The sequence below is a fragment of the Oncorhynchus kisutch genome, linkage group LG2 (assembly GCF_002021735.2).
Source record: "Oncorhynchus kisutch isolate 150728-3 linkage group LG2, Okis_V2, whole genome shotgun sequence".
NCBI classification, from domain to species: Eukaryota; Metazoa; Chordata; class Actinopteri; order Salmoniformes; family Salmonidae; genus Oncorhynchus; species Oncorhynchus kisutch.
Window position 1 is genome coordinate 42,999,391 of NC_034175.2, and position 19,880 is coordinate 43,019,270.

The window sequence follows — 19,880 nt, forward strand, 5'->3', positions numbered from 1 at the left end:
CTACAAGCTTGGAACACCTGTATTTGGGGAGTTTCTCTCATTCTTCTCTGCAGATCCTCTCAAGCTCTGAGATGTTCAATCAAGTTCAAGTCCGGGTTCTGGCTGGTCCACTCAAGGACATTCAGAGACTTGTCCCGAAGCCACTCCTGAGTTGTCTTGGCTGTGTGCTTAGCATCGTTGTCATGTTGGAAGGTGAACCTTCACCCCAGTCTGAGGTCCTGAGCGCTATGGAGCAGGTTTTGTCAAGGATCTCTCTGTTCACCTTTCCCTCGATCATGACTAGTCTCCCAGTCCATGCCGCTGAAAAACAATGGTATGGTATTGGCCAGGCGATGGGCGGGGCCTGGTTTCCTCCAGACGTGACTCTTGGAATTTAGGCCAAAGAGTTCAATCTTGGTTTCAACAGAGCAGTAAATCTTATTTCTCATGGTCTGAGAGTCCCTTAGGTGCCTTCTACTGAGGAGTGGCTTCCGTCTGGCCAGTCTACCGTAAAGGCCTGATTGGTGGAGTGCTGCAGAGATGGTTGTCCTTTTGGAAGGTTCTCCCATCTCCACAGAGTACCTCTGGAGCTCTGTCAGAGTGACCATCGGGTTCATGGTCACCTCCCTGACCAAGGTCCTTCTCACTCTATTGCTCAGTTTGGCCGGGCGGCCAGGTCTAAGAAGAGTTTTGGTGGTTCCAAACTTCTTCCATTTAAGAATGATTGAGGCCACTGTGTTCTTGGGGGACCTTCAAATGCTGCAGACATTTTTTTGGTGCCCTTCCCCAGATCTGTGCCTCGACACAATCCTGTCTCGGAGCGCTACGGATAATTCCTTCGACCTCATGGCTTGGATTTTGCTCTGACATGCATTGTCAACTGTGGGACCCTATATAGACAGATGTGTGCCTTTCCAAATATTGTCCAAACAATTAAATTTATCACAGGTGGACTTCAATCAAGTTGTAGAAACAGCTCAAGGATGATCAATGGAAACAGGATGCACCTGAGCAAAATTTTAAGTCTCTTAGCAAACGGTCTGAATGTAAATAAGTTATCTGTTTTGTATTTTTAATTACATTTGCACAAATTCTAAAAACCTGTTTTTGCTTTGTCATTATGGGCTATTGTGTGTGGATGGATGAGGATTTTAAAAAATGTATTCCATTTTAGAATAAGGCTGTAATGTAACAGAATTTGTAAGAAATTAAGCAGTCTGAATACTTCCCGCCATGGACTTTGATGTTTAGTCTATAGTTATTCCACATGTATCATAAAAATATCACATAGATGTACTTTGGTTAGTGACAAACTCCATCTCCTCGTAATGCATCCCATCTCTAGAAAAATTTGGTTTAGCTGATTGGAGCCCCTGCTGTGACTAGTTTATAGTAGGTAGCTCTCTTAGCCATGAGTTTCTCATGAGTCCCTCTTTCTATGACAGCGCCTTGGGACTTGACGGCTATGCTATCTGGGAACCTTTTCACTCTCTGTGTCCAATGCAGAGGTGGCCTCATCCAGTAGCAGAATCTTGGGTTTCCTAACAATTGGCAATACGTTTTCTTTTGTCCTCTGGAGAGCTGGGAGCCCTGGGCACCAACCCGAGTCTCATATTTCTGACAGAGTCAAACACAGGAATGTCCAGTACAGTACTTCCAATACAATGAGAGCAAACAGTATCAGAAGATAATAACATGTTCCCACCACAATAAAATATTCATCTTTGACATTCGTCACAGTACAAAGTGAAGTGGGATATTATGACATAGAAGTATTACAAAAGATAGTACAATTTCAGTTACACTACTCACATCTGGTAGAGTCATCACAAAGTATTGGAGATGAGCTTTCTTGGCAGCTTCAACAATCTCCACCATGCTCACGTTCCTTGTGTTATCATCATGCTGGATATTTTCAGCAATACCGCAGTCAAACAGCACTGGTTCTTGGGAGACAATGCTTATCTGAGCCTTCAGGAAGGGCACGTTGACAGTGTGTGATGGACAGCCATCAATCAACTAAAATGAAATGGGAGCATGGATGTGTTTATTGTAAATACAAATAAACTATGACAGGCACTGTGTGTCCCTCTGATTCCATCTACATGGCAGAACTAAGATAAAGGTAATGTAAATAGATTGTGGCTGGTGTGGGATCTCATCCACTCTGCCCTCATCTAGATCATAGAACCTCTCCAACAGCTGCACACTAGTGCTCTTCCTATAGCCACTGCTGCCCATAAAGGTCAGGTTCTGGCCCGGCTTCAAAGACACCAGTAGTCCATGTAACACCTGGATGTCAGTCCGGGTTGGATAGGTGAACTTGCAGTTCATGAATTTTAACCCCCCTTTTTTTAAATGCTCCTGGAGAGAGGGCATGGCATTATTACACACCGAATTTTCCTGAAAATGTCTGATTGAATAAATTGAATTTGTAATGGAAAAAGATAGACACGTTTCTCTCATCCAACAGTTTGAACAACTGGGCAGCTGTAATCTGGTTTTGGCATAATCTGGGGCTGATCAAGAAAGCTTTTCCCAGTGCCTTCCCACTGATCACAATGGCAGAGATCACTCTGGGGAATCACACATCATTGGCATTAGTCTGATTGACTCAGACCCAAAGCCCCCCAGGATGTGGTATGCGTCGGTCAATAGGTTGTACGGACTAAGAATATGGTAGCAACACACTGGACATTACTTGCAAGATGAACAGCTCTTGTTCACCATCTCCACCTCGTCTTCATTTCCTTCAGGTCCATGATCCTCCATAATCCTGGTTGTGTATTCTTCGAATCCCGATTGTTTTAACCTAGTCCACTGTTCTGCCAGACTCACGAGCTCACTCTGTAAATTGGCCACCGTTGCTCTGCTGTCAAATTTGATCAAACATTTGCTTAGTTCTTGAAGGGCTGTCTGCGGAAGGGCTGCCTGTGGAAGGCCACTGGCACTGTATGTTAGCTGACTAAAGTGTTTAGGGTGCAGAAGAGCCAGGTTGGCATACAAAGTGCCATTTCTCAGAAATCGACAATGGATGCTATCTATAACTGTATCCAGAATTTGATGATGGACACCAATCCAATGCACTCTCTGCCCCAGAAAAAGTCTCATCTTGTGCCATCTCTCCAGGCATGGTTTTCTTCTTTCAAGCCCTTTTTGTTGGCAGAGTGATCTCTAACTCCAACTCTGTTTCCTCATCCCGTTCCTGCAACTTCCTGTTGGCCCACTGAACAAATGTGTCTGCAGCTGCTTTGACTTTTTCAAAATCTCTTGCCATTCCTTTCAGCAGCTCCTCTGTAGACACAACCATACGATGCGCAACCAGAATAGAATGTCCATTCCACTTGTTTGAAGATATTTTGAGACTGGTGAGGTGACCTGAAATATTCTGAGGAATATCTGAGCTGGAAGTATTGTTTCATACTTCAGCAACCCCTCAATGTATCCTTGTGCCTTGACCCGTGCAGTAGTGTTGATGTTTTTCTGATCTTGTATGGTTGAAAGAGTGAGAAGGACATCAACACACCCTCATCTGGATTTCCAAAAGCTCCAAAGACCTTCTTTCAGGCACTGTCTTTAGCCCACCAGCATGTCTCTCCAATTGGAGCAAGACGTCTGTGTCTTGGGTCCTTGCACTTCTTCTCCCAAATGTTCATCCTCTGGTAGGATTCACGGAAGAACACAGCTATGTTGTTAATTTCACCACAGCCACAAGCCTCTCATGGATGACGTTTGTCACATATCTGACTATGACAGAGCATTGACCTTGTGTTGTAATGTCCTTCGCAGTGTCAATCTGGACTGAAAACATACCAGCTTCCTGGATTTAACTTGCTATGGTGGCCTGCATTGTGTGTTGGATTGTGGTAATGACGGTATCAATGTTAGTCTTTGATGATAGAGTGATTACGAGACGGCCTACAGGGAGGAGGTGAGGGCCCTCGGAGTGTGGTGTCAGGAAAATAACCTCACACTCAACGTCAACAAAACTAAGGAGATGATTGTGGACTTCAGGAAACAGCAGAGGGAACACCCCCCTATCCGCATCGATGGAACAGTAGTGGAGAGGGTAGCAAGTTTTAAGTTCCTCGGCATACACATCACAGACAAACTGAATTGGTCCACCCACACAGACAGCATCGTGAAGAAGGCGCAGCAGCACCTCTTCAACCTCAGGAGGCTGAAGAAATTCGGCTTGTCACCAAAAGCACTCACAAACTTCTACAGATGCACAATCGAGAGCATCCTGGCGGGCTGTATCACCGCCTGGTACGGCAACTGCTCCGCCCACAACCGTAAGGCTCTCCAGAGGGTAGTGAGGTCTGCACAACGCATCACCGGGGGCAAACTACCTGCCCTCCAGGACACCTACACCACCCGATGTTACAGGAAGGCCATAAAGATCATCAAGGACAACAACCACCCGAGCCACTGCCTGTTCACCCCGCTATCATCCAGAAGGCGAGGTCAGTACAGGTGCATCAAAGCTGGGACCGAGAGACTGAAAAACAGCTTCTATCTCAAGGCCATCAGACTGTTAAACAGCCACCACTAACATTGAATGACTGCTGCCAACACACTGACTCAACTCCAGCCACTTTAATAATGGGAATTGATGGGAAATTATGTAAAAAATATCACTAGCCACTTTAAACAATGCTACCTAATATAATGTTTACATACCCTACATTATTCATCTCATATGTATACGTATATACTGTACACTATATCATCTACTGCATCTTTATGTAATACATGTATCACTAGACACTTTAACTATGCCACTTTGTTTACATACTCATCTCATATGTATATACTGTACTCGATACCATCTACTGTATCTTGCCTATGCCGCTCTGTACCATCACTCATTCATATATCTTTATGTACATATTCTTTATCCCCTTACACTTGTGTGTATAAGACAGTAGTTTGGAATTGTTAGTTAGATTACTTGTTGGTTATTACTGCATTGTCGGAACTAGAAGCACAAGCATTTCGCTACACTCGCATTAACATCTGCTAACCATGTGTATGTGACAAATAAAATTTGATTTGATTTGATTAGAGGGCCTCTGCCCCCTCTTGACCCAGACTCACGCAGTTTTTTGCTTTTCTCTTTGCAGGCACTGAGATGCTCTTTCATACACAGGTCGTACATTCCCAGCAGAATTATCATCTCTTAATATTTGCCATGGTCAATGCTGCTGTCATCTAGTGTATAAGTTGCTTCAGACTGCATGCCTCTGTGGCTCAGACCCCTCTTGCCTATGACTTTAACAACATCTATAATTCGCTCTAGCACTGGCCTTCTTCTGCGCACTTGCGCTCCGTGAGCATACAGCTGACTGCCGATGAGCAGGCTCTCAATGTTACCTTTGGAGGACCTTAGAAAGTAGGCCTCAGCATAACCTCTACGCATAATGCTCTTCTCATGCTCTTCCACTCTCTGATGGATATGCTTCCAGTCTGCCATTCCATTCATGAAAGGGCTGTTCTCTGTGGGCTTTGCAAATGCCATACAAATTAAGTAGAATAAAGCATAGTTCACTTCACTGTCTGACGGCCACTTCCTGTTGGTCCCATCTTTACAAAAGAATACCTTCTGCACCACAGACTTTTCCAACTTTTGTTGGGGGTATCTAGGTCCCCTGACTTCGGCCTCTTAAAATAATCCAAAATTGGGGTGGCAGTGGCATCTTGGCTCAATCTACATCTGTCCACTGCAGGTGCACTATCCTCAACCTGGATGAATAATTAGTATACATTTGTATAATAATATAACATGAAATAAAAAGTATAATGTTAATATAATGGTATAATATTAGTATATTAATTATATAAGGTTAGTATATTCATATAATAGTACACTTTCTACCACTAGTATAACATTAATTCCAATTGGACAATACAGCAGTGAAATACACAACCAACATTTATAATTTTTGTAGGTTTTGTTCCGTCATTAAATCCTTTAAGGAAAATGGTCTACATTGGTGGTTAGTCTCTAATTTGTTAACGCTAAGTACTAACTGGTCAATAATCATAACTATTCATGCATAACAATAAGTTCAACATTTCCAAAGTTTGCTGTTGAACGTCAACCTTTTTTTAATGTCCCGCCCCATCCAGGCTGTGATTGGTCGGTTCACGAAAGTGACATTAACTAGCGCTTGTTTGAACAAAAGCACCCGATATAGCTAAATGACCAGCTAGCCAAACCCAAACATTGCTTATCTTATCCCTATTGTCTTCTGTCTTACCGCTTCAGCTGAAAAGCCTTGACTAACATTTGAACTGGTATCGCTGGGCTTAATGGGCTGCTCTCTGTGCTGCCAGTGCCTTCAGGCTCACTCGGCTGAGATGATGAACTGGTAATGTCGCCAAATGAATCATTTGTTATTTTAAAACATTTGGCTGCATCAGCCTCAAGGGACTTCAACCTCTTCTCTTTCGGCTTTTCAGCAACACCTTTACGCTGTTTCTCTTTTTGTTTGTCCATCTTGCGCCACTCCACTATTTATCCAAATGTCACCACTTAACAGAGATGGGAAAGGGGCGGGGCCCAGGTAAAATTAGAATGGACTAGACCAAAAGTAATTGGCTGGGAGAGAGAGGCTGACAGATGTAATACCCAACCGTGGTGGCAGTGGGCCGGCAGCCCACTCGCCTGGGCCAGTCAGACACACAGCACTTGGTTATTTTTTATTTAAGCGGGGGTTGGGGTTATTTATATTTTGCGTTGCATCGGCCCCAATTGTCAAGCGGCCCACCGGGAAAACTCCCAGGGCACCAGATGGCCAGTCCGTCATTGCCACCAGGTGATGTAATCCTTCACAGCTGACCAGATAGCCTCCATATCTAAATGAGGCGGCATACACAATAAAGATAACACTCTGAACAAAGGCAAAACAGATGCCATAGATATTGTCCTTCTTGGCAGATTTATAGGGAGCCTCCAGCTGCTGTTCATATTGATTCAAATATAGGCTCTCCATGGCCAGCCTTACGACAGAGAATAACACTCTCAGGACTAGTGCCTCGCTTAATGTTACAGAAGTATTCTAATAACCCATTTAAGGACCTTTATTAAATTAATAAACCCATAATGGAGTGTTTAACCACCTGTCATGCTGCTTCCACTGCCTTCTTATCCTCATTTTGGCTTGAAAGAACTCAGACAAGCCAATCAGTGGTAATAAGCACATCACCACCAAGCTTAACTTTCAGCTGAAGTAGAACGCAATGATGAAAGACGCTCCGATGTTGTTCAAGGTGTTCACAATCATCCCAATCTTTGATCCAGTTGCCTAGAGAGGAAATACTATTCATTCTCATAGCTCATTTAATAGACAGAAATACATACAGTGTGAGGCACAAGGAAATATTTTGAAAATGACCATTTGGATCATCTCATCATTGGTAATAAATAATTCCAATGGATTCTAATGTCCCGGTCCACAGTATGTGTCACTGACACTCACCCTCTGGACCATGGAGGCGTCAGTGGCCAGCCTGGTCATGAGATCTCCAGGGCTGTTGCTGGGGTCATCAAACCAGCCCACCACCTGTTTCAACATGGCCTGGAAGCCCACCTTTCCTTAACCTGCAGGTCAGCAGCTTCCCAGACTTCCCAAAGGCATTGCCCTTCAACAGAACAACAACAGTGTTCACACACATCACTAGGGCCTGCCGTCAGAATGTTAGCACCATACTATGGACTGTAACTGCATAATTATACTGATGTGCGGTAAAACATACTGTAACTACCTGTAATGACAGAGAAAAAACTTGCCACAGCGCAGAACAGGATACATATTCTATTGATCTGCGCTCTCTCTCCATCCAAGTCACATGTAGAGAACGTCTGTGAATCCAAAGAACAATATGGATGGAATTAAATGAATTTCATGGAATAGCAACAACTACAAGTATCACTACTAGCCCAGGTAATATGAAACTACATTATAAACATAGGCTTGAAATGTACATAATCTATAGCCTCTCACCCCAAAAATCTGGCTGAATAAAATAGAATAGATTGGATTGACGGAGCCGTTGATGGTAGCTCCTATAGATCCCAATAGCATGTAGGGCCACTTTGACGTGTTATACTTCAGGATTCGAGCCACTGACGTTGGTTCCATTGCTTCCTCCTTAGAATACTGTAGGAATATAGGAGGGACACTAATTTCTCTCAGATATTGAATAAAGTACATTAATACAAAACTGAGAACACAAGGCTGCTTATAGAATGACCTCAGTACCTTTGACCTTTGAGGTTCAATCAAATTTTCCATTGTGTTAAGGAATTTGTCTGATTTAATTATGATACTGCAAGCTATAGCATCAGGGATGATTTCAGTTGACAGTTGGATGTGAGATCACAGGCTTTTACTTTGTGGTGATATAATGATTGATAGATTTTGTGCTGGGTGTCACCCACCTTGTCAAGTGCCTCCTGTGCAACAGCCTCACTCTCGTTGAGCCAAGGTAGCCATGTCCAGCTGCAGGATCCTGGGGTTGTGGATCAGAGCTTGGGCGATATGAATCCTTCTTCTGTCCTCCACTCATCTGACTACCACCCTCACCCACCAGTGTATCAAACCTCTATATAACCACAGACAAATGTTTCCTAATTTTGACATTTCAATGTGTTTCTTGTATGAGACAGTATCAGAGAAATGCACAGTATTTCTTTGCTAAAGGTGTGGTACCGGTGGTAGGTCCATGATGAAGTTATAGATGTTAGCCTCCTTGGTGGCCTGGATAATGTCGTCCATGGTCGCCCATAGCGGATGTTCTCAGCAATAGTTATGCCAATCAGAGAGCGAAGGCACTGGATGTTCAGGTTGCAGATGTCATGGCCATCCAAAGTCACCCATGAATGAGAAACTGAAACACTTGGCCCAACAAAAGCTGTGGTTTCTCCTGCTCTAATCAGCATGCTCAAATGGTCTAAAATCTGAATAAACAGGTAGTTTTACATTGAGACGCAGTGTATTTTGGGAAATAATTTCAGTGAAAAAATAAAGAGCTGAGCAAAAAGGGTTACCTTCACTTCTGGTCGAAAGGGGAAGTTAAATGTGATGTAGTCTAATTCAATATCAGCCTTCACCTTGTAGTTTGTGACCCTCCTCTGAGAAACAATAGATTTCTGGCTCCTGAAAGTTAAGATTGATAAAATACTTCTTAACTGAAATGTAGTTGTTCTTAGTTCATGTATTTTCTAGAAGTCTGGCCTTACCCAGTCAATGGTATCAAAGATTGTCTTGGCTGCAGCTGGACCTGAGGCGAAGGCTTCCAGTCAGGGAGAGGCCTGACCCAGGTTCATAGCTGCCATGAGAACCACAAAGAACAACTGGAGACCAAAATACAAGCCAAACATATCCTTACATTTTCACCAATCATAGTATAAAATATTGGATACATATTTATTATACGGTAATCTGAGTTACCATAAGTGGATAAGAGTACTCTTACAGCAGCATCTATCACCAGTTTAGAACCATACCAGAATGCCAAAGCATAGCAGAGGAAGATGACACACCGCGGGTATCCTTGAAACACTCCAATGATCGTCCCCTTTTTCACACCCCAGTTCGGAGCCTCAATAAGGTTTTTGTCATACCTGTTCAAATGTGAAATGCATTTTTATAACTCATTTCAAGCGCCAAGACATTGAAGTCAGGGAAGGGAAGGTTAATTTGACAAGTTTCTCACAGCAGGATTATAATTAACTGACCTTTTTGTAGGGGTTGATTAATTTTTTGTTAGGGCAAATCAAGTCTGACATTTTAAAGTGTAAATTGCTAAATGTATGAGCTTTAAAAAATAAAAAAGTTATACACTACACATTTGCATTTCCTGCAACAACTTGGTGATCGAATTAAGATCCTGTCAGTATTTCAAGTTACCCTCTCATCCAAAGGCTGCCACTGTTCTGATGGATGACGGTACCTCATCAGCTACTGCCCCTGCCTTGGCATAGGCCTGGAGCTCCCGAACTGTCGGTCTGGCAACAGCCTGAGAAGTCAATGAGTGGAGAACACTTCACAACGTTCCCACATTTAAACCAGACTGGTTTATCCATAGTACATTTCACACATCACAGCGTCACAGAGAATACAGAGGTGGTGTGAGACTACCGCACACACAGACTCAGAGGCTGTTACATCGAAAAACAGAATGACCATCACTAAATGTAGGAATTTAATACATTGTATTCAACCCATCACACCATGGCCATTAGCCCAGCAGCAAGTCCTATAAGTGGGCCTACTGTGATGACCACCCGGGTCAACTTCCATACTCTGATGAACACCACCATGAAGCTGAAGATGAAAGTGGAGATCCTCTTGATGAAGATAGACACCTGGTCAGCTATAGCATCGCTGATCTTGTTGATGTCAAGGAGGTGAAAGAACATGTCCAAAATAGTGAACCAGCTAAAATGGGTCAAACCCTAAATGTGAGAGGTTTTTCTAGAAACATCTTTCAGGAATGCCCTCAATTGTCCACACATCTCTGTAGAAAATAACCCATGGGTTTAGGTCTTACTCTGACATCCTTGTGTTTAATTCTCCAACTGAAATTGCAGTCAAACCAACCAATCTACATTCTCATGATCTTCCTAATGTAAGTTTTCTTGATTCTCTGGATCTGTCTGGTAGAAGCAGATACGCAGAGGGCAATCTACACAGAGCAGGGTTAATACATGTTTAAAAAGAACAGTTGTAGATTAATTAACCTATTAAGTTTGCAAAACTCAGTGGAACTAAAGCACTTTGAGAATGAAGTTGAACCCACTTACTTGGAAATAACTAACAATTAAATATTCTAATCCAATACAAGCGTAGTAATATGCAAACATCGTCATCTGTGCTTCAATATCCACCCTGTAAAAATAATAGATGCTTATGTATGCTGTATATATGTTTATAAACAGTAATATGAACAGATCAAAATAGAATATAACTTTCCAACCTCTATGCAGGAGTAAAATATAATTGTAAAGTGTCAACTCACCCACAGAAGACCCTTGTGTTCTTTGCTATTTCATATATTGAACCATTGATCCAGGTGACGTTGTATCCTTCCATGTTGCAAATTAATAATTAATAAATAATGAAATAAATTAATAATAATTCATAAAATAAAGGGAGATATAATATTGTGCAATAATAGCATAAAAAGTAAATATAAAAGTAAAATAATAATAATTAATCAAATGTAAGGATAAAACAGTTGAAAGAATCCAACACCCAAGAGCTTTTCTTTACATCCCTGCAATCAATACAATCAAATAAGAAAAGCTCTTGCATGGTGATGATATACGTTTATATGATACTTTCATGATGATAAAAGTGTATACCAGTATGATAGATATCATGCTAAGAAGAACCATACTATTGTTTAAATTCCAATCAAAAACAGACGCTTAACCTTTTCCATTCTCTGTTCAAAAAGAGAGGTCAAAGTTCAATTTAAACTTTTTAGGAAGAGATCAACAACATCATTTCAACTCTTGCTGGGGCATAATCATGTTTATATTATGGCATTTGTGGCATAACAAGAAGAAATGGGCCACTTACCTTCTTCTCGGTCTGGTTTTGTTAGTCAATATTTGTCAAGTTAACTTTTTCAGGTAAATAGAATCCTTCATTTATGTAGCCTTCATCCTGACAGGCACCTCCTCACTGGGCCTAATGGGAAAGAATGGTCATTTTAGCGACTTCTTTGACGTGCTGGGAATCCACAGAATACTACATTCACTGTCTGTATTGTACTGTGTACTGTAGGGAACAGTCTGTGCTGCCATCCAAATGTGACTTCCATGATAACACTTTTTTTGTGGGATAAAATACATAACAAAACAATCTTAAAATCTTTGAAATTCAATATTGTGTAATCTGTTTGTCATGACCACGGACTGTCCATGGCACGCTGGGAATTAGGACTTTTGCACTATGAAGGACTTGATACCAAGTCATTGATACCAAGGCATTGATTAAGTCGTTAGTGCTCTATAATATGGACAAAACATTTGATAATTGAAAGTTATTTTATTGAATAAAAAAAGGAGCTACCCTGACAAATTCTGAACCATTTTTTAAAAGATAAACATATAAATTACAGTACATGAATGGAAAAATACCTGTCTGACTATTTGTTCTCTAAGAAAGATTCAGGTGTGTAGTATATACTGTACATTTTATAAATACATTTGAATACACTTGAATACTGAATTAAAATGGCCTCTTAAATAATATGGGATGAATGTTCAATGTGGTGGTAAATATGAATGCTGTAAAAGTCAATTCTATCAACATTATTCCCATGTAAATTAACAGTTGGGTTGTTTAAAGAACTTCTGTTCTGGTGATAGGCGTGGATCACCCGAATGTCATCAGCAGAACGTTGTAAAATGAGTATGACCTGAAGGTCAGCCATCAGTCTATACAGCTCATTCACCCAGAGCCAACATACAGTTGAAGTCGGAAGTTTACATACACCTTAGCCAAATACATTTAAACTCAGTTTTTCACAGTTCGTGACATTTATTCCCAATACAAATTCCCTGTCTTAGGTCAGTTAGGATCATCATTTTATTTTAAGAATGTGAAATGTCAGAATAATAGGAGAGAGAATTATTTATTTCAGCTTTTATTTCTTTCATCACATTCCCAGTGGGTCAGAAGTTTACATACACTCAATTAGTATTTGGAAATATTGCCATCAAATTGTTTAACTTGGGTCAAACTTTTCAGGTAGCCTTCCACAATCTTCCCACAATAAGTTGGGTGAATTTTGGCCCATTCCTCCTGACAGAGCTGGTGTAACTGAGTCAGGTTTGTCGGCCTCCTTTCTCGCACACGCTTTTTCAGTTTCAGTTCTATTTTTCAGTTCAAATTTTCTATAGGATTGAGTTCAGGGCTTTGTGATGGCCACTCCAATACCTCGACTTTGTTGTCCTTAAGCCATTTTGCCATTTCTCTAAAAATTACAATCTTTATCTCCATGTGCAGTTGGCTTTTTTTATGGCGGTTTTGGAGCAGTAGCTTCTTCCTTGCTGAGCAGCCTTTCAGGTTATGTCGATGTAGGACTGGTTTTTACTGTGGATATAGATACTTTTGTACCCGTTTTCTCCAGCATCTTCACAAGGTCCTTTGCTGTTGTTCTGGGATTGATTTGCACCGAAGTATGTTCATCTCTAGGAGACAATGTCTCCTTCCTGAGCGGTAGGACGGCTGCGTGGTCCCATAGTGTTTATACTTGTATACTATTGTTTGTACAGATGAATGTGGTACCTTTAGGCATTTGGAAATTGCTCCCAAGGATGAACCAGACCTTTGAAGATCTAATATTTTTTTCTGAGGTATTGGCTGATTTCTTTGGACTTTCCCATGATGTCAAGCAAAGAGGCACTGAGTTTGAAGGTAGGCCTTGAAATACATCCACAGGTAAATCTCCAATTGACTCAAATGATGTCAATTAGCCTATCAGAAGCTTCTAAAGACATGACATCATTTTCTGGAATTTTCCAAGCTGTTTAAAGGCACAGTCAACTTAGTGTATGTAAACTTCTGACCCACTGGAATTGTGATATAGTGAATTATAATTGAAATAATCTGTCTATAAACGATTGTTGGAAAAATTACTTGTGTCATGCACAAAGTCGATGTCCTAACCGACTTGCTAAAACTATCGTTTGTTAACAAGAAATTTATGGAGTGGTTGAAAAACGAGTTTTAATGACGCCAACCTAAGTGTATGTAAACTTCCGACTTCAACTGCATACCAGCACTACCTACCAAACCTGAATGGTAGGCCCTCAGTAGCCATGGTGCAATAGGCAATCATTTCAACTCATTGTGTAATCTACCTTTCATTATGTTTTTGAATACATATTTCAGTCAGCCATATAATAAATTGCGTTCACATCAATCTTTTGAAATTAACGTGCAGAGTTTATGGTCTAATGGTAACTCTCAAGGTATTAATCACACATATTCTACTCTCCCTGACTGGCCAACTGGGGTTAAATCCTGTCTCCACTCTTGCTATGTTTTCCCTACCTGTCTGCCTCTCCATCTGTCTTTATAACATGTTCAATTATATATAAATAAAGCTCTTGAAATTAACAACTGGTTTCCAGCTGTCATATAAGTGGGCTCCTGAGTGGAGCAGCGGTCTAAAGTGCTGCATCTCAATGCTAGAGCTTGTCACTACAGACCCTGGTTCAATACTGGGCTGTATCACAACTGGCTATGATCGGGATAGGGTGTTGCAGAATTGGACCAGTGTCATTAGGGGAGGGTTTGGCTGTTATTGTAAAGAACAATTTGTTCTTAACTGACTTGCCTAGTCAAATACAAATCAAATTTAGTTGCAGTGCCTGCCTTGTATTTATATTTCTGCCCAATTTTATAATTTCTTATTGCATTTAAATATTTTGGGGGGGCATTGTTGAGAGGTGAACCTCCCCAAATAAGCATTTCATGGTACTGTGTAGGCCTAGCCACACCATGTGTGTATCCTGTGCATATGAATAAATTTGAACGTAAACTTAAAATGTCCAGTAGATGGAGGACGTCTACCATCTATCAAAAAATAGTTGACCAAACTTTCTGACAGAGCAATAGTTCACACACACCGGAAGGTGAATTACACAGGGAAAGAAAAAAAACGAGTCACAGTTGTTACCAGCAACTCAAGGAGCGTACGTTTGTCGCCTGGGGTAAGTGTGTCAGTAACGTTTCTTTGCCATATCTTGACATCTGAGGAAGGCATATTAATCGGACAGTTCAATGTTTGATGAAGAAGTTTTGATGACAAGTTAAAAAGCTATAAACAAAAAGGACAACCGTTAGATGAGTTGACAAAGTTGCAAAAGTCGCAGTTCACCAATGACGACTGAATAGGCACTCACGTAAACTAACTGCCTACTGACATGGTTATTGAAATATGTTATTACTTCTAACGAGCCAATTGTATCGCTTTGCGTCCGAATCTGAAACCATTTTCATATTTCTTTGTCGATTTTAAATATTTGTTGTGCCGGTCTTGGTATTGATTGTCTAGTGGGCTTTGAAAGGTGCATCGTTATCACGTGATGCCAAAAGTGGGCACTTTTTCTTTTTTTTTTTTATCTAAAATTATGCTTAATCTGAAAATGTGGTCGGGAACTTTGTACGGTATCGCAGTGCGCCTCTCTAATTTTGTAACAATGCAGAGGACACGGCATAGACATGATTGGTTGACGGTAAGTGGGGGCGCGCGAGATCCTGTATAAACACAAACTCACTTCCTTGACAGCTGCTCCGCGAAGCACCAGACGTATGGATTCCCTGATTTCTGCAGAGGCCATATCACTTTAAATGCTGCACAACCAATGCAGACTATGGATTGACCATGTAACGCCGTTTTGGGTGCTGTTGTAGATTAATGTAAATTTTGTCCAAGCATGTGAGGCATTTATCTGGCTATTTTTTTCTTCTCAATACATAGTTTAACCTACTAGCCATAATCGATAACACGTAGTGGTCAAAACTAGACAGTCTTGTTCGAATCCAGCCTGTGTCACAACCGGCCGTGATTGGGAATCCCATAGGGCTGCGCACAATTAGTCCAGTGTCATCCGGGTTTGGCCGTCATTGTAAATAAGTTGTTCTTTACTGACTTGCCTAGTTAAATAAAGGTTGAATAAAAAAAATTACTGTAGTCCAATTGAAAAAAGCTGCCAGTGTGAAGTGATGTGCATCTTGTATATCTGGAACAATTATTCTCAGAGTGATTATTCGAAACAGGGCTCAATTTGGCAAGTTGAAAGACAATTTCTTTTTAGGGTTTCAAACCTGTTCTTTGAACATGTATGTTTTCAAAATGGATTAACAATTCTGTATTGAACACTGCATGGTGATGAATTATGGCCACAACATCTGTTTTTAGTAGGCCTTTGCTTAATTTTTTTTTGCATATTTTCAGTGTGGAACCGGGCTATGTTTAAGGGGCTGTATCATAGGCCAGAGATGGGCAACTTTGTAATGGGGTGGGGGCCACAAAACAATCTGAAATCATCATGAGGTGCCACAGTGACTCACTGGTCTACGTACCCACATCCAAGCCCATACCCAAACATGCAGACAGTCGGCCCTAGCGTTTTGGGAGCCCTAAAGCAACATTTTTGTTTAACTGCTAATTTCCTGCAATCCTACACATTTTGCCATAGGGTGGAGAGAAACGTTTACAGTTTTTAATATGATATCTGAGTGAGAGTGACTAACAAAATCAATGGGGGCAGTAATTCGACCTTGATAGCTAGCCGCTAGACTAATTTACCCCAAAACATGTTGGCTGACATTGGCTAATTGAGTGACTGTCAGTGACTGACATAGCAACAGAAACACTTCTGAGGCACAACTACATTTCGAAATTGCACCGTATATTCTACTATCGTAACTAAACGGTCAATTGAGACCCCGAATTAGTTCCTTTTTTCAGTGATATTGATCCACAGGCCTACAAAAGGGGGTCGGTCCAAGGGCCACCAGTTGCCCATCCCTGTCCTAGGCTAACCAATTCTTAATGGTACTAGCAGTTCGCAAAATAGCCTAAGCAGAAGTAGACGGGATGCAATTATTCCAAAACTGCATCTCATTGCTGGAACACATATTTTCCTACTTCAATCAACCAGTCGATTTTGAATTTGTGATAAAACTGTTGTCATTTGGCAAGGAATGTAGCTTGTGTATCCCATCAGTTAGATGCATTTATTTCTATAGACGTAACGGGAGCTTGCGTGCGCACTCAGCACATTTGTGTAGGCAGTGGTCGGAATGCAATTAAGTGGATGAGAGACAGAGGGGAAAGAGAATTTAGGGAGAAGAACTGTGTGATGCTTGGCTTGGTTCTTTTTTTTTGTGGCCCACAAATGCACATGTACAAATGGAACACTAGAGTGTTAACGTTGGTTTCAAGACAAAATGTAACTTACCTGATCGGGCAGCCACAAAGCACATTCCACCAAATCGTTTCAATATTAGATTTTAAAAACAATATCTGGTTAAAGATTGAGCTTTGACATCTGTTCGCATACTGGAGGACTCAGTTACTAGTGCCTATCCCTATTAGTCACTAAGCTAAACTTGCAGTCGCACACCAGAGAAATTTAAAGGCCTATGAAAACCTTAAATACTTGAAGAACTTAATGCAAACTTCAGATTTGATATGAATTGAAATGGATGGAAATGTACCTTTTTTTTTTTTTACCAAAGCTGTTACTATCTGTTCCTCAGACAAATGAAGGTTAATCGGGGGCATATCATTTTATGTTCTGACTATTTTACTCTCTTTGCAAAAAAAGAACAATAGAAATGTACAATTTGTAATATGATGAAAAATAGGTGTTTATCTGAATGAACCTCTTTCTTCTGTCTCAGAAATGTTCCTGTACATTCTTGGACTGGTGGCTTTTTGGTTTGTGTTCCGCTGGTACAGGGAACTCGCAAGAGTACCCAATAAAGGACAGAAATATGTCTACATCACTGGCTGTGATTCTGGGTTCGGGAACCTTCTGGCCAGACATCTGGACAAGCTGGGCTTCCGTGTAATTGCAGCCTGCTACACTGAGAAGGGGGAGGATGAACTGAAGAAGGTCTCTACTGAACGATTGAACACAGTCCACCTGGATGTCGTCAGCACTGACAGTGTCAGCAAAGCAACAGCATTCATCAAAACCTTGGTTGGGGAGAAGGGTGAGTGTCTTTGAAGACCAGTCTAGCCAAACTCTTGTAAAAAATTGCCTCTAAGACTTTTCTGACTTAAATTGGGGGAAGCATTTGGTATTAAAAAATATCCAAGTATCTAGGCCGGCTACTGGTCTACTCATTCATTCTACTACCATGAGTCAGTGTCAACCGTTACTATGGAATTTACAACCACAAACAACAAGTTAACCCAACATCTCAGAACACACCTTCTCACTGAAAGAGACCTCACTCCCACGTGTGACAACTGGCATGTAAGCACTTGTTGACACCTGTAGGCATGGAATGTTTTTCTCCATCCTTCATTGTGACTGCTGCCTGTGTCCTGCTGTGGCTGTGATGTTGGTACTTAACTATGCCCTACTTTCATGCCGTTTTCAGGTCTGTGGGCTGTGGTGAACAATGCTGGAGTCTCTGTACCATCTGGTCCCTGTGATTGGATGACTGTCGACGACTACAAGTCCATGTTGGATGTTAACCTTATTGGAGTCATTGGTGTGACTCTGAGTGTCCTGCCCCTCATCAAGAAGGCCAGGGGCAGGGTGGTGAATGTGGCCAGTGTGTTTGGGAGGATAAGCGCCTTCGGGGGTCCCTACTGTGTGTCAAAATATGGAGTGGAGGCTTTCAATGATAGTCTACGGTGAGAGGCCCTGTTTTTTTGTCTATACTGTATATATACTGCATATACTGTATCACGCTTATTTGAATTTGAAACTGTGATGCTCAGAGCATTTCTTTCTATGTCTCCGACTTCATATGAATACTGTAATGCAGACGTATTCATGTTTGTTGTGGCATATTCTTGTTTTTGAATTCCAGGATGAACATGTCGTTTTTTGGAGTTAAAGTCCTGTGTCTGGAACCAGGATTTTTCAAAACAAGTGTGACTGATCTACATCTCCTGAGAAAAAATGTGAGGACATTGTGGGACAAATTGCCTGAAGAAATCAAGGATCAATATGGACATGATTACCCAGAGAGAGGTAACATTTCATTTATTTTTTTTACAAAACAAACACACATGAATCTGTGCATGCTGCTGTAATATGATAGATGCAAATAGGATTGTCGTAACCTGTGTGACAGAATGACAAACACTCCAAGAACGAATTGACAAGGATTACCCAGAGCAAGTGAACTGAGCAGTCAGGCAAGTTCAACCTGCCTGCCTTTGACCTAGACCTCAAACAGTCAGACATACAATTTCTTCATTGTGTTCCAAGATGTCGAAATCAGCTTGTTGATGGAGGCAAATCCTTTCTTCCAGCAAATGTTACATTGGAGAAGAATGTTGCGACGTTGCTGGATGGGGACCTGATGAAGGTTGTGAGCTGCATGGAGCACGCCATCTCTGCTGTCCACCCTCGTACCCGCTACTCACCTGGCTGGGATGCCAAGTTCTTATGGTTGCCTATGTCCTACCTGCCAACGTGGATCGCAGACAAAATGCTCTTAAAAGATATGGCCAAACCAACAGGATCTATTCTTTAATGTTAATGGTTCTCTGACCGAATGTAGGAGGAAGTCTTTATTTACACCCACAGGAGAAGAAGAAAAATGTAATTGGAAAAAGTGTATAGCATGGGATTCAACCAATGAATGGGGAAAAAAAAGAACAGTAATTTGTTTTCAAACTTAAACAGAGTTGTGAATTGCATTTTGTCTAATCACATTTGGATTTGTCCTGTCTGTTTCCCTGGTCTGATAATAAAACCAATGGAGAGATTTTCAGTAATTCAAATGAAGCGGTGGTTCCATTGAGTCCATTTGATACATACAGTAAGTGATATTCTGTCTCTGTTAGAACTATTAGCTTGTACCCTAGCTCACTGTATGACTTGCAGCAAATTCTTCCTATCAAAAAGCAAACTCTTACAGTGCAAGAAATTCCTGATCAAAATATGTTTACTCTGATATACCTGTGACTTGCTGCTATTAATTCCAACTAAATGAATCAGAAATAATTATTACAAAAAGAGTTGTAGAATTTAGACATTTATTTTCTGTTCAGCTAAATTCTCTCCGACCAGAAATACCCAATAGCCTGCTGAGCTTCTCAAATTAAGATTTTTTTCACACTGCTAGACATGTACAGTACCAGTCAAACATTTGGACACATCTACTCACTCAAAG

The 19,880-nt window shown here is 41.1% G+C and overlaps 1 protein-coding gene and 1 pseudogene across 2 annotated transcripts; one reads left to right on the forward strand and one right to left on the reverse strand.

The window, feature by feature from the left end:
• Positions 1-1,335: 1,335 nt before the first annotated feature.
• On the reverse strand, positions 1,336-11,081 carry LOC109904220 (bile salt export pump-like; annotated as a pseudogene).
• Positions 11,082-14,496: 3,415 nt separating this feature from the next.
• Positions 14,497-19,492, forward strand: LOC109866465 (retinol dehydrogenase 7-like). 2 transcript variants are annotated; one of them, XM_020455160.2, is made up of 5 exons: positions 14,497-14,719; positions 17,421-17,735; positions 18,129-18,387; positions 18,567-18,730; positions 18,834-19,492. In XM_020455160.2, exons 2-5 carry the CDS (start codon positions 17,423-17,425, stop codon positions 18,836-18,838), a joined length of 741 nt encoding a protein of 246 aa, XP_020310749.1. In that variant the 5' UTR covers positions 14,497-14,719; positions 17,421-17,422; the 3' UTR covers positions 18,839-19,492. The 2 variants fall into 2 exon arrangements, with proteins under 2 accessions (XP_020310749.1, XP_020310743.1); XM_020455154.2 differs by having other exon boundaries at positions 19,015-19,492.
• Positions 19,493-19,880: the final 388 nt, after the last annotated feature.